We start from the raw sequence: 13,052 nt of genomic DNA on the forward strand, positions 1-13,052 counted from the left end.
AGAAAGGGGACCTCTGTTTACTGTATTCAAATGACGTGGGAGTGCGACCTATTCCCCTGCCCAGCCTCTAACCTCTGACCCCATCCTGAAGCCAGTGGCTAAATACCTGGTTCTGTCTGAGGTACTGAGTGGGAGGAGGGTTTTTTTTTTTTAAATCCAGTTGGAATGTCTTGGTAGAACACAGAAGGGTGTGGGTAACAGCCGCCTTTGTGACCTCACCTCAACACCTCACCTCAACAGGGAGAGAGCCTGCCTGCAGCAAATCTTCACTGGAGAGAAGGGGACAGAGCAAAGATGTCTGAAAACCAAAAGTCATGGCTGCAGCGGCCCGAAAATGGCAGGGTAAAATACTTGAACACTATGGTGGGGAACCCCTGGGTTGGGCAGGGGCAGTGACCACACTAAAGGCCCGCTCCTATCCCCTGTAGACAAACAACACCTATGCACTTATGGGCCGACATGAGGAGCAAGTACTCATCAGCCGTAGGGACATCGTGGACAAGAAGGTAAGGACAGGAGGAAGGTAGGGACAGGCTGGGCTGAGACTTAAGTGACCCCATAGTTCCCTTCTGTGGCCCTCTTCCCTTTAAATATCCTGAGGACCTTCGTTAGGAGCTAATGCGCACTGAAGTGACTCCTCACAGGAACCCCTCTGTTGTGATAGCCGCTCACCAGCGGATACTCCAGGACCCCCAAAAGTTCCCAACAGCAACTCCCTTTTTATGATATTTGTTGTGACTTCTTTACTGGCATCAACAGCACCCTCTAGGACAGACCCCCAGGTGGATCCCCATTCCCAGGGAACAGGGAGTAAATAGTCCAGGCAGAGGCCACCTGTGGTGACACCTGCCTGAAGGAAGGCCTCCATTCCCTCCCAGGATGCCTTGGACATGCAAGAGTTCATCACTACCTTGTTCGTCAAGCAGTTGCTTCGACATCCCGCCTTCCAGCTGCTGCTGGCCTTGCTGCTTTTGACCAACGCCATTACCATTGCTATCCGTACCAACTCTCACCTTGGTCAGGTGGGCTGCTGGCCTGACCTCTACCCCTACTGGCTCTGACCTGGGACAAGGTGCTTCCTTTCCAGGTCCTTGACTCCTTGTCTGTGTATGATGGATGGTTGGATTGGATGTTCTTCAGGACTCGGGTCACCAAACAGACCTAGTGCAGCAAACCTTTCACCCTAATGTTAGGAAGACAGAGGCAGTCCGATCTCTGTGAGTTAGAAGCCAGTCTTGTCTGTGTAGCAGGTTCCAGGCTAAGCAGACTGCATAGTGCGATTATGTTCAAATAAGTAAATACATAAAAAAGACAGTCTCCATGGACCTTCGTGGAATCTGCAAGTCAAGAAAGACTTTTTGGGCTAGAGAAATGACTCAGTGGCTGAGAGCACTTGTTGCTCTTCTGGAGAACCTGAGCTTGGTGACCTGAGTCTGGATTTCCAGAACCCAAATAAAAGCTGGATGCCACGGTCTGGTGTAGGTGAGAAGAGCCTTGTAGCTAGCACAGTGAGGACCCTGGAGGTCCAGGCACCAGCCATTGGTGGGTTATGAGTGCAGACGGCCCAGCATTCTGATAGTGAACTCAAGCTGGGGAGACAAAAGGAAAGAAGGTGGGGGGGACAGAGGGAGCAGCGTTGCAATTTTTTTCTTTTATTTTGCACGTGTATATGTGTGTGTGCACGTGTGCTCGCGTGCATGTGTGTGTGTGTGTGTCTGTGTGTGTGTGTGTATACATGTACCATTGCAAGAATGTGGAGGTTGAAGGATGACTTACAGGAACCAGCTCTTCTCCTTTCACTCTGGGATCCAACTAAAGTTGCCGGGCTTGATGGCAAGCACCTCTACCCACTGAGCCACCTTGTCAGTCCCCGAGGACCATTTTGTAAAGTGTTAAAACAAGATCTTATTATGGGTCTCAGTCAAAAATACTGGAACTGTGGCTGAGAGTGTAGTTCAGTTGGTGAATCAGAAATTCAAAGTCACCCTTGGCTACATAGTTTGAAGCCAGCCTGGGCTACATGAGATTGTCTCAAAAAAATATAGTAGAACAGGAAAAATAAGCAAAGCCTGAGGACCCTAGTGTGGAGCTTATGACTGAGGATCAGAGCCCAGGAGGCCATAATGAGTGTGGACAGCAGGAGACCCACATACAGAACAGGGAATCTGTTGGCTACTGGGGTACAGAAAGAGAAGAGGCAAGATAACTGGTTTCCTGGGATGGACTCCATGGACTGGGAGGAGGTCACAGCTATAAGGAAGCTGAGAGAGCAGGGTTGAGGTTGGGGAAGAGTGAGCATGGTTTTGGACAGTGCGTAGCTACCAATCTGCCAACCCGTGCACCCAGGGTATATGTCCGGATCTACAGAGGGAGGATGCCTCTGACCTAACCCAGAGAGCTTGGAATGCTGCAGCCACAGGCGTGGTTGGGACCAGGCTAGCAGAGAAGTTCCCTAGGGTCTGGGGTCCTGCAACTCCTGGCGGGGAGCTTTTTATGTTTTTGTTTGTTTGTTTGTTTGTTTTCTTTAGTCCCAGAGTCTGTTTAGCCCTTCCTCCACCCCTTTTCCCAAATAGCCTACTCTAGAGGCTGGGGTGAAGGCCTGCCGAGTGTATCTGGGCTCCTAACTCCCCACCTGGGAGATGCGACAGAAAAGGACAGAACAGTCACCTGACACAGCACGTGACTGCACTTTGCACTGCCTGGCCTCTGTGCAGAAAGTCGTTCCTAAAAGAACCCATAGAGATGCTAAGGTGTAAGAGTAACAGGGGTACCCCCCACATCCTCTCTCCAGGCTTCCCCTCTTCAGGCCCCCATACCCTCTCCCCAGCACCTCCATTCTTTCTCCAGCACCCCATCCTCTCTCCAGCACCCCCATCCTCTCTCCAGCCCCCCACACCCTCTCTCCAGCCCCCCACACCCTCTCTCCAGCTCCCCCTCTTCTAGCCCCCCACACCCTCTCTCCAGCCTGGCGCAGATTCTGCTCACTGATGCCTCTGCCCCTCTCTTTCTCTGTCCTCCTGGCAGAAACACTATGAGCTGTTCGCGATCATAGATGACATTGTGCTGACCGTCCTTATGTGTGAGGTTCTTCTCGGCTGGATCAATGGCTTCTGGGTTTTCTGGAAGGTAAGGTCCCTGGAATTCCTGTCAGTATACCCTCACCTCATCCCTCCTTGGGGGTCTGCGGGCACATCAAGTCTTTGTCCTGAAAAATAAAGGGTTTGTATGGAGAGAGAGTATATCAGTGCAAGGGGCCTTGGGAGCGAGATTTCAGAGAAATTTGTGATTGGGCAGAACATATGTTGTTCAGGAAGTGCTCCTCCATGTGTTTGAACCCCTGCTTCTCCCTCCCCAGCTCTCTCTACTCACACGAACCCTGGTTTCTGGCTTTCGGAAACGGAGTCAAGGAACTGAGAGTATCTATCTTAATTCACACGGTTCTGGATCAGAACTCCGTAAACTTTTTCTGCAGTGCAGTAATTTGTTACGTTTTATTTGGTGTGGGGGGGGGGGGCAGGGGACTTGTTTGGTTGGTTGGCTTGGTTTTTCCAGACAAGGTTTCTCTGTGTAGCCCTGGCTGTCCTGGAAATTAGTTTTGTAGGGCAGGCTAGCCTTGAACTCACAGAGATCCACTGGCCTCTGCCTCCCAAGTGCTGGGGTTAAAGGCGTGCGCCACCTCTGCCCAACTTGTATTTTAAGTTTTATAGGCTCTATAGTACTCCCCTCTGTCAGGTAGCGTGAAGCACAACCAGAACGCGGATGGATGGGAGTGGTAGTATTCCAGCATAGCTCCCCGGTCCCCTGTGTGTTGATGAGGTGTTTCTTTATTTGTTGTTTGTGGGTCTTACTGTGTTGCCCAGACTGACCGCAAACTCGTGACCTCTAGTGATCCTCCTGCCTCAGCCTCCCAGTGATCAGCTCTAGTCCAGTAAGATTCCACTTGCCCCAGACAGTCTGGAGGCTGAGGTAGAAGGACACCTGGGCTAAGTCGTGGACTGCCATCTCCGGAAGACAGACAAAACCCTTCAAGTGTGGACCCTGCAGTTTGAGTTTCATGTAATTTTCACATTTCCCCTCTGATCCTCTCTCTTCCCTTGCTTTCATATCACACACTGACTCTCTTCAGGAGGTGTCTTCTCTTCAGGAGGTCTCTTCCAGGCTGGGCTTTTGCTGCTCTGTGTCTCCTTCCTAGGTCTAGAAGTTCTCTCTGGCAGAGTTAAAGAGTGTTCTCTATCTACCTCCCTCAAAAGAGTCTATGAACCCAGCATGACAAAAGCTGTATCCCCAGAACTTGTGACACCCCCACCCGCACCACCTCCATCTCCTGAGTAACTGGGATGACAGGCCTTGACTCCACAGAGAGGCAGAATTGTGTCTCCCTGTGTGTGTGGTGTGTGGCATAGACTCGGTGAGGTGAGCAAGACTTGAGTTGATTTGATTGCCTCCCAAGGTGAAGAGCATCTTCCATAAAAACAGAGCTTTCTTTTTGAACGTTTACCTCAATCACACATTGAACAGATCGCTGTAGAAAACCACACAGAGTCCTGGATCCGATCCAGTCCAATCCCTCACCCTCTTGCCTTCACTCACCTCTGTGGTAATCTTCTAGCCCCTGTTTATCCTCTCAGCTGCTGGTTTATAATCCTAGGCATGTAAGCATGTATTTTTAGCGCTCCCTTTTCTGACTGTAGCCTACTGTAAACAATGCTTTGCTCTTAGTTGGTACTTATGGGATCCTGGTAATCTTTCTGTATTAGTGCACAATGAATGGGCTGTAGCTTATATTACTGGTCTCTCATTGCTGGGTCCATTAGTTGTTTTCCACTTCTTTTGTATTTATATGTTTATGACTTATTTTTGAGACAGGGTATCACTGTGTAACTCTAGCTGGCCTGGAACTCCCTCTGTAGACCAGGCTAACTCAAAATCACAGATCTCTCATTCCGTCTGCCTCCAGAGTGCTGTGACTAAAGACATGTACCACCAGACCTAGCTACTTTAACGTGGTTAATTATAGTGTTTGTCACACTTTACACTGAGGCAGGAGCATCCAGGAGTTTTCAAGTCACCTAACTAGACAGATCAAGTAATTGGCTAAAGGGCTAGCCTTGTATGTATGGCGCGTCTTCACTGTGAGTCTCTGAGAAGGACTGTTTTCATAAGTATAGGACTGTGGTTATGTGTTTGCGGCATGTTGGGGGTGGCAGCCAGGAGATGGCAGCTGGCTAGCTTTGTTCTCAGAGGAACATCAAGTCTCCGGGTGCTCCCCTGGGCTGGGCTTGACAGACCCTTTTGGGCCGCTCCCCCCTTCAGGATGGCTGGAACATCCTCAACTTCGCAATTGTCTTTCTATTGTTCATGCAATTCTTCATAAAACATCTTAATATAATTGCCGTCACCTACACTCTCAGGTGAGTTTGGAAGCCCTGAAGGTAAGAGGGGTATCTATCCTGACCACAGGAGTGAGTAAGGAAGTCATTACCATCTGGGGCTCAGCTCTGCCTCTTTGGGAAGTTGGTGGAAGGGAAGTAAAAAAGAGGTAAAAAGGAGGAAGGGGTCTGGGAAGGGTCAAGGGGCACCCCTGAGAGGCTCTGCCACAGGGCACTTCGGCTGCTACATGTGTGCATGGCAGTGGAGCCCCTAGCCAAGATCATCAGGGTCATCCTGCAGTCGGTGCCGGATTTGGCCAACGTTGTGGCCCTCATCCTCTTCTTCATGCTGGTCAGTGTCTCCCAGGCCCCAGCCTATCTCCCTCCCTGAACAGAACCTGTAGGGCAGTGGGTGGGGATGGATGCCTAGAAAAGCAAGGAGCTTGGGTTGGAATCCTTGTGAGTCCCTGGGAGCATTTATTTGCATTCATTTGCACGTCTTGCCAAGCTCCAAGGTCACTGGGTGAGGTTAGGTGGGTTGTGGTCTCTTTGGCAGGTATTCTCTGTGTTTGGGGTCACACTCTTTGGTGCGTTCGTGCCCAAGCATTTCCAGAACATGGGGGTGGCACTGTACACCCTCTTCATCTGCATCACCCAGGATGGCTGGCTGGACATCTACAGTGACTTCCAGTGAGTCCAAGTGGGGTTCTGGGGTTCCCTCCCCTTCTGGCTAGGGCAGGTTAGGGAAACTGTGAGAGGGGCCCCTGGGACTTGGAGGAAACTGGCCTCACAGGAAGTGACTACCCAGGAAAATCATGGTACTTGAACCTTGTTTCCACAGAAGCTTCACACAGTCACAGGGTCACCTGACCCTGTTCATGGAGCACGCTGTGTGGTTCAGCCTTGGGCCAGGGAGTAGGTCTGTGGTTGTGCCTGAGGTTACACTAGAGCACAACCAACAACCTAGAGGCCTGGGAAGTTGGGGTTCAATCCGCTCATTCTCAGATCTGCTCCCCAAAGCCATTTTTGTGTTCTGTTCTTGGCTTCTTATCTGTCAAGTTCAAGTCCGATGTCCTTCCATCCCACTCCCCTTTGTGAAGTAAAAGTCAAGTAGGCAAAGGGTTTCTTCAGTCATAGGGAGTGGAGAGCCTAGCGTTCAGGAAGCCGAGGTAGGAGAATCAAGAGTTCAAGTTCAGTACAGCCAACCTGGGCTGTGATAAGACCCTGTTTCAAAGAAGAAAAAATGAGGAAGGGTAGGAGGAAAGGCACCTGGGGGTGGAGCTTAGTCGGTAGAGTGTTTACCTAGCCTGGGTTCAATTCCCCCAAACCACACAAACCAAGATTGGCGACATTCACCTATACCGTACAGTCTGAGGCCAGCCTGAGCTAATTTGAGAAACCAATCTTAAAAAAAAAAAAAAAAAAGCTGACATTTTTAATCCCAATATTCAGGAGGCAGAGGCAGGAGGATCTCTGTAAGAACTCAGTCAGCCTGGTTTATATAGCCAATTTCAGACCAACCAGACTTACATGGTAAGACCTGGCCTCAAAAAAACAAAAACTAAAAATACCACCAAATCCAAAAGCACAAAATCTAAAACCAAACCAAACCAAACCAAAACCAGCAAAAGGTGGGCATTAGAGTCCTGAGCACGATTGGTTGCTTGGTAGAAGATGCTTTTAATCCCAGCACTGGGGAGGCAGAGGCAGTCTAATCCCTGAGGCCAGCCTGACCTACATGGACTGCTCAGTGAAGTGGCACTGGGCTTTTGAGTCCTTTTCCCTGCACCAGCCCTGTGACATTAGACAAACTATTCCACTGTGGGGCTCAAGCTTGAAGTAATCCTCCTGCCTTAGTCGGCTAAGTGCTGACATTACAGAAATGAGCCACCAAGACCTGCTTGTTTATTTATTTGTATTTTGTAGTTCTGGGTCTTAGACCTGCTAAGCAAGCCTTCTCCTACGGAGCTATAGCTCCAACCTCTAGCTTTTAAAAGTTGGAGGAGCTGGGCGGTGGTGGCGCAGACCTTTAATCCCAGAACTCGGGAGGCAGAGGCAGGCGGATCTCCATGATTTCGAGACCAACCTGGTCTACAACAGCTAGTTCCAGGACAGCTCCAAAGCAACACAGAGAAACCCTGTCTCTAAGAGCAAAACAAAACCAAACAAAAAATAAGTTGGAGGGGTTGATTTGTCTCTTTTATTTTTGAGGTGGAGTTTAGTATAGCCCAGGATAGCCTTGAACGGCTCCTGCTCCTTCCACTTCCCAAATGATCACAGTCATACATTCCCCCTCCCCCCAGTTTATGATCACAGTCATACACACCCCCCACCCGGTTTATGATCACAGTCATACACACCCCCCACCCGGTTTATGATCACAGTCATACACACCCCCCACCCGGTTTATGATCACAGTCATACATACCCCCCACCCGGTTTATGCTGTGCTGGGGCTTTGTGCACCTGGGCAAACACTACCAACTAAGTTTTACTCCTAGTTTTGTTTTTGGGGTTTTTTTGTTTGGTTGGTTTTGAGACAGGAACTCAGGTAGCCCAGGCTGGCTTTGAACTCCTGATCTCCTATCTTTACTTCCTGAGTGCTGGGATTCTGATCTTCAGTTTACGAATTCGTAATTAGAGACTCCAGTGCAATATTGACTACCTCATAGAGTGCCCTGAGGGTCAGTCTAGAAACTCTGTAGAGCTCTTCAGAGTGTGGCTCAGCACAGAGTGCTTCTATTTATAGCACATATAATATAGCCTGCGCTTTATAATGCTGACACACCAATCTCCTGGCAGGGCTGGTTAGAGTGTTGGCCCTGCTGCCTAGCAGGCAGCACAGTAGGCCTCAGTCAAAGAGCTGCTTCTGCAGCCAGCAGGAGTGGGAAATAGTCCCTTGTTTTAAAGATGAGAAAGCTGCGGCTTAAAGGGCCAGGGAAATGACAGCGCTCCTGACTGCCCCCCACAGGGTAGAAGGCGAGATAGCCATTGAAGTTGGAGGCGCCATCTACTTTGCCATCTTCATCACCATTGGCGCTTTCATCGGCCTCAACTTGTTTGTGGTTGTCGTGACCACAAATCTGGAACAGATGATGAAGATAGGAGAGGAGGGGCAACAGCGTCAGATAACTTTTAGTGAGGTGCATGGGATGGGGAGGACGGGAGGGAGGAGAGTGTGCATGAAGGACTTGTGTACGTGTGTGTTTGCACACTCGAGTGCACGGAGAAAGCCAAATCCAAAACCCGGAGGCCAGACCTCCACCTCTGTAACGTCCACTCAGTAACTGAGGCTCTTGGGGGGTGGATATGGGTTCCTAGCTGTGCCATGATAATTCAAAGCTGGGAGATGGGGCGGCATGAGGGCAATTCACCCAGTGGGATTCTGAAGTTATTCTCGATGATGGGAATGATAATAGCACTCGCTTGCCAGGACCCTCTTGAGATATAGGATCTGATGAGTGCTTGCAAGCAAGAGCTCAATAAATGAACTGGAGATCGGGCTCAGTGGTTAAGAGCACCGATTGCTCCTGCGGAGATCTTGGGGTCAAGTCCCAACATCCAGATGGCCACTCACAATTGTTTATGACTCCAGTTCCAGGGGATTCATAGCCATGGCTGCCTTCCGGTCTTCACAGGCATTGTATGGACATGGTGCCCTTACTGATATACATGCAGGCAAAACATTCATGTATTGACTGGGTGTGGCGGTGCATGCCTTTAATCCCTGCAGAGGCAGGTGGATCTCTGAAGTCAGCTTGGTCTTCAGAGCAAGTTCAAGCCACACTACAGAGAAACCCCATTTTGAAAAGCAAAACAAAACTGGGCGGTGGTGGTACACACCTTTAATCCCAGCACTCAGGAGGCAGAGGCAGGTGGATCTTTGTGAGTTTGAGGCCAGCCTGGTTTACAGAGCTAGTTCTATAGGACAGCCAGGGCTACACAGAGAAACACTGTCTCGAAAAACCGAAGGAGGGGGGACAAAAAAAGCAAACGAGGGTGGGGGTCTGAGGGAGGAGGGAGAGAAGGAAAGAGGGAAGGAAGGGAAAGAAAAAAAAGAACTTAATGAATGTTAGCTCCTCGGTGTTCACTTGGTAGAACTTGCCTTTAAAAGGGGCAGAGTGGAGCTGAGTACTTTGGAGAGGTCGGAGGGCCAGGATCATAATCTCCCAGAGTAGGTAGGGCTTTAAAGGTTTGCTGGGGCGAGAATTTCCAAAGGGATCCGAGAGGGGCTTATGTTCCACTTGAAACTGAGTCATCACAGTCAGGAAGGGAGGCTAAGATTAACTGGAGCTGAGGACCAGACCCAGTGTAGAGTAGCTAGCCTGGCTTGCTGGAGGCACAGATAAAATAAGGTAAAATGTTATAATACCAAAAGGGTTAAAGGGGGCATGTCCTAAGAGACTCAGCCTCCCCGAAGTCACGTGGCCCTGAGCTGCCTACCGTCTCCATTCACTGTCCTCAGCCAGGTGCAGATGAAGAAGACTTTGGCGACGACCTGCCATTGGTGCATTGTACAGAGGCCCGCAAGGAGGCTTCTGGTCACCCCCAGGAGCCGCTGGTTGGGGGTCCCCTGTGCAACCTCACGGAAAAGACCTGCGATAATTTCTGCCTGGTGCTTGAAGCCATACAGGAGAATCTGATGGAGTACAAAGAGATCCGAGAGGAGCTCAACACGTAGGGGAGGGTACTGGGGAGTCAGAACAGGGCCTGACTGAGGTCAGGCCCATTTTCTAAGTAATTTGCCCAGAGTTCAAGCTTCCCAGCTCAGGAGCTGGTGTCCTACCTTTCTCCCAGGAGGTCTCTGCATGGCCAGGGTTTCCCTTAGGGATGCGGCAGAAGCAGTGAGGGAGGAGGGAAGACGAAGGAGGGTGCACACCAGGGAAGAAACGGAAGGGCTTCGCGGAGGAACACAATGTCTCTTCTACCCCAGGATCGTGGAGGAGGTGCGCTCCATCCGTTACAACCAGGAGCAGGAAAAAGAGTTGTTGCAAAAGCACACCTCCAAAAGCCTGTCCTTCCAGAGCGAGTCCTCCCTAGACATGCGTGAGGTGGCTACCCAGCAAGACTTGATCTCTGCACTGGTCAGCAGGGAAAAGGTGCGCATTCCCTTCCCTACCTAATCAACTCCTCCCCGCCCCCCAATACCCCCGCCAGGCACCACAGTCAAGATTTCCTTCCTTTTCCAGTCGACCCTCTAAAATCCCCCCCTCATCTCAGCTGGCACCCATTTGGTCAGGTATAGTCAGAGAGGCCCCCCTTCCTCCCATCAGACTCTGCCCTAGGAGCCATCCCCCTCCCTCTTTCCCTTCCCCCGCACCTTCAGACCTATCTTTTTCTTAGAGCGGCTTTTGCCAGCTCAGCTCTTCCTTGGAAACAGGCCCTTATTCCCACATTGAAAAAAGAACCCCTGTCAACCCATCTAGGGTGCATATGAGCGCCTCTTATCTCATGGGAATGGAGTCTTGGGAATGCCTGGGCTCCTCAGTTCAGAGTGGGTTCTAGGCATGCCAGAGTTACCCAGCAGGGGCAGCTAGCTGTTGAGACAGGAGAAGGAAGGGACAGTCTGTCCATTCAAGGTAAGTGGAATGACAAGAAGACCTTTTGGTTTGCAGGTTCATGAGTCTAGCACAAATATGCTTAGCAAACACAAGTTCAGCCTCTGAGAAGGCAGAATGGGAGCCAAGGGGCCTGCACACACACGGGATCAGCTGCTGCACCTTCCTGCATCCCTGACTGGAGCCCATCGCTCTCCCTTCCACCTGGGTGGCAGAGGCCACGGGGCTGGGATGGTGGCAGCATCTGCAGGGCTTATGCCTGTGAGCCTGAGATCCGGAGGAGTCAGGACAAAGGATTCTGGGCGAGAATGGAAGCCCCACAGCAGGGATGAGCACAGAAGGGGGTAGCCAGGCGGTAGCCTAAAGATGAGTATCCCTGACATCTGCTCCAGCTGGAGCTGGACGAGGCCTGGGTGGGCCCAAGCATTGAAAAGAGCCAGGCCAGTAAGAGTGCATACAGTAAGGCTGTATGCACCAAAAATAAAATTTCATGTTATAATCAATTATTCTGACTGGCTGTTCTCAACCTGTTTTGCATCCTTGCCTTTGGTCTCCTAGATATGAAAGATTGTGCTTCCTAAAAGCCTGTTTGTATGGGGTGTGGTGGCTCACACCTTATTCCCAGCACTTGGGAAGTTGAGGCAGGAGGACTAAGAATTTAAGGTCATCCTCAGCTGCTCAGCTAGCTGAAGACCAGCCTGAGTTACAGGAGACCTTGTCTCAAACAAGACAAAGCAAACAAACAAACCAAACACCCATTAGTGCTGAATGTGGTGATGTAGCCCTCAATCCCAGCACCTGAGAGACTGAGATAGGAGGACTTAGGAGAATTGGAGGCTAGCCTGGGCTTCGCAGTGAGAACTAGTCTTGGGGTTGGTCTGATGAACCCCTTAAGGACTTCCAATTCCATGAGGGAGGAAAAGTTATCCCCTGATCAATTTGACTTTAAGGGTAGAGATACAAACCTCTGTCGGGCCAAAATTATCTCGGGGCCTGAACCTCAAGGCCTGTAGGACAGAGAGAAACCTTTCTCAAACCTGGCTCAAGTTTGAAGGATAGTCTCAAAGCTACCAAGTGAGCATGCGACAGCAAAATCTAGGTAGACACCCCTCCAGCCAGAGGGAGGGCTTGGCTGTCTCTCATTGGCTGGAGGTACCCCCATATCACACCGTGTCACTTAACCTCTATAAACTGATGCTTACAGTAATAAACTGAGTTCCTGCTTTGACTGGACTCCCTATCGCGTCTGATTGTCCTGCATCATGGGGCTGTGGATCTGACTGTTCTGTGTTGGGGGGCTGTGGAATGGGCAGATAGCACACTCACCTTTCCCTGGTGAATAAGACTAAGGAGGCCCGGAAACTGGCACTCAGTGTGGGGCTTGGCTGGTCCCAGGGCTAAGCGGTAGGTCAAGGTGAGTGGCACCCCATGATGGGTAACGCAGCTTCACACAAAAATGACCCAGCACTTGAGGCACTGAGATGTATGCTACTCTCCAGAGGCCTGGAATCATCAGACCACAGTGTGATCCAGGTATGAGAAGAAATAATTACCCTGGCCCCCTGAGTACCCACCAGGAATCTTTTCTCATGGGACACATGGAACTGGGTGGAAACTCTGGCCAGAGAAAGGGAAAAACACTTTGATATACCCCCACCATTGGGATTCTATCCAACCATTAAGGCCCTTAAGGCATGTTTTCACCCTGCTGCTCTGCCACCCCCAATGGTGGGTAAGGAAATCCGAAAATAACAACTAGCTGGAAGGGCAGGGGAGGAGGAGATAGGCGAGGAGCAGGAGAGGTCTGAAGAATTCAAAAGTAACCAGTTAACCAAAGGAATGGGAGAAAAGGAGACAGACGAGGGGGAAGATCAAAAATGGGCACAATGTACTGAAGAGCAGTCCCAGGGGGAAGGAATAAGGCAGGCAGAGGCAAAGACAAAAAGGAAAGTAGGTATTGCCTGTGACAAGGAGCAGCTGCCTCCTTATGCCCCCAGCCACCTTGGAACGGATAAAATGGAAGAGGGGAAGGGGACAAATAAGGGGGCTCCATCCTGCCAGGAGGAAATGAATATACCAGCCTCGGGAAGGAACTGCAAAGTTGGGGCTCTCACACAGAGAAAGG

The 13,052-nt window shown here is 50.5% G+C and overlaps 1 protein-coding gene across 1 annotated transcript; it reads left to right on the forward strand.

Annotated features, from left to right (window-relative positions):
- The first annotated feature begins 220 nt into the window (after positions 1 to 220).
- On the forward strand, positions 221 to 12,152 carry Catsper4 (cation channel sperm associated 4). The gene is made up of 11 exons (XM_087904498.1): positions 221 to 342; positions 429 to 506; positions 879 to 1,022; positions 3,025 to 3,126; positions 5,314 to 5,411; positions 5,601 to 5,721; positions 5,926 to 6,059; positions 8,341 to 8,512; positions 9,835 to 10,046; positions 10,303 to 10,468; positions 10,985 to 12,152. The coding sequence occupies exons 1-11, from the start codon at positions 295 to 297 to the stop codon at positions 11,033 to 11,035; spliced, it is 1,326 nt and encodes a 441-aa protein (XP_087760624.1). The 5' UTR covers positions 221 to 294; the 3' UTR covers positions 11,036 to 12,152.
- Positions 12,153 to 13,052: the final 900 nt, after the last annotated feature.

The sequence above is a fragment of the Myodes glareolus genome, chromosome 3, assembly GCF_982192425.1.
Source record: "Myodes glareolus chromosome 3, mMyoGla1.1, whole genome shotgun sequence".
Classification (NCBI taxonomy): Eukaryota; Metazoa; Chordata; class Mammalia; order Rodentia; family Cricetidae; genus Myodes; species Myodes glareolus.

Coding starts and splice junctions, on each gene's coding strand:
- Catsper4 (XM_087904498.1), top strand. CDS start 295: ATGTCTGAAAACCAAAAGTCATGGCTGCAGCGGCCCGAAAATGGCAGG. Junction 8,513..9,834: donor GTCAGATAACTTTTAGTGAG/GTGCATGGGATG, acceptor CACTGTCCTCAG/CCAGGTGCAGATGAAGAAGA. Junction 10,047..10,302: donor ATCCGAGAGGAGCTCAACAC/GTAGGGGAGGGT, acceptor CTTCTACCCCAG/GATCGTGGAGGAGGTGCGCT.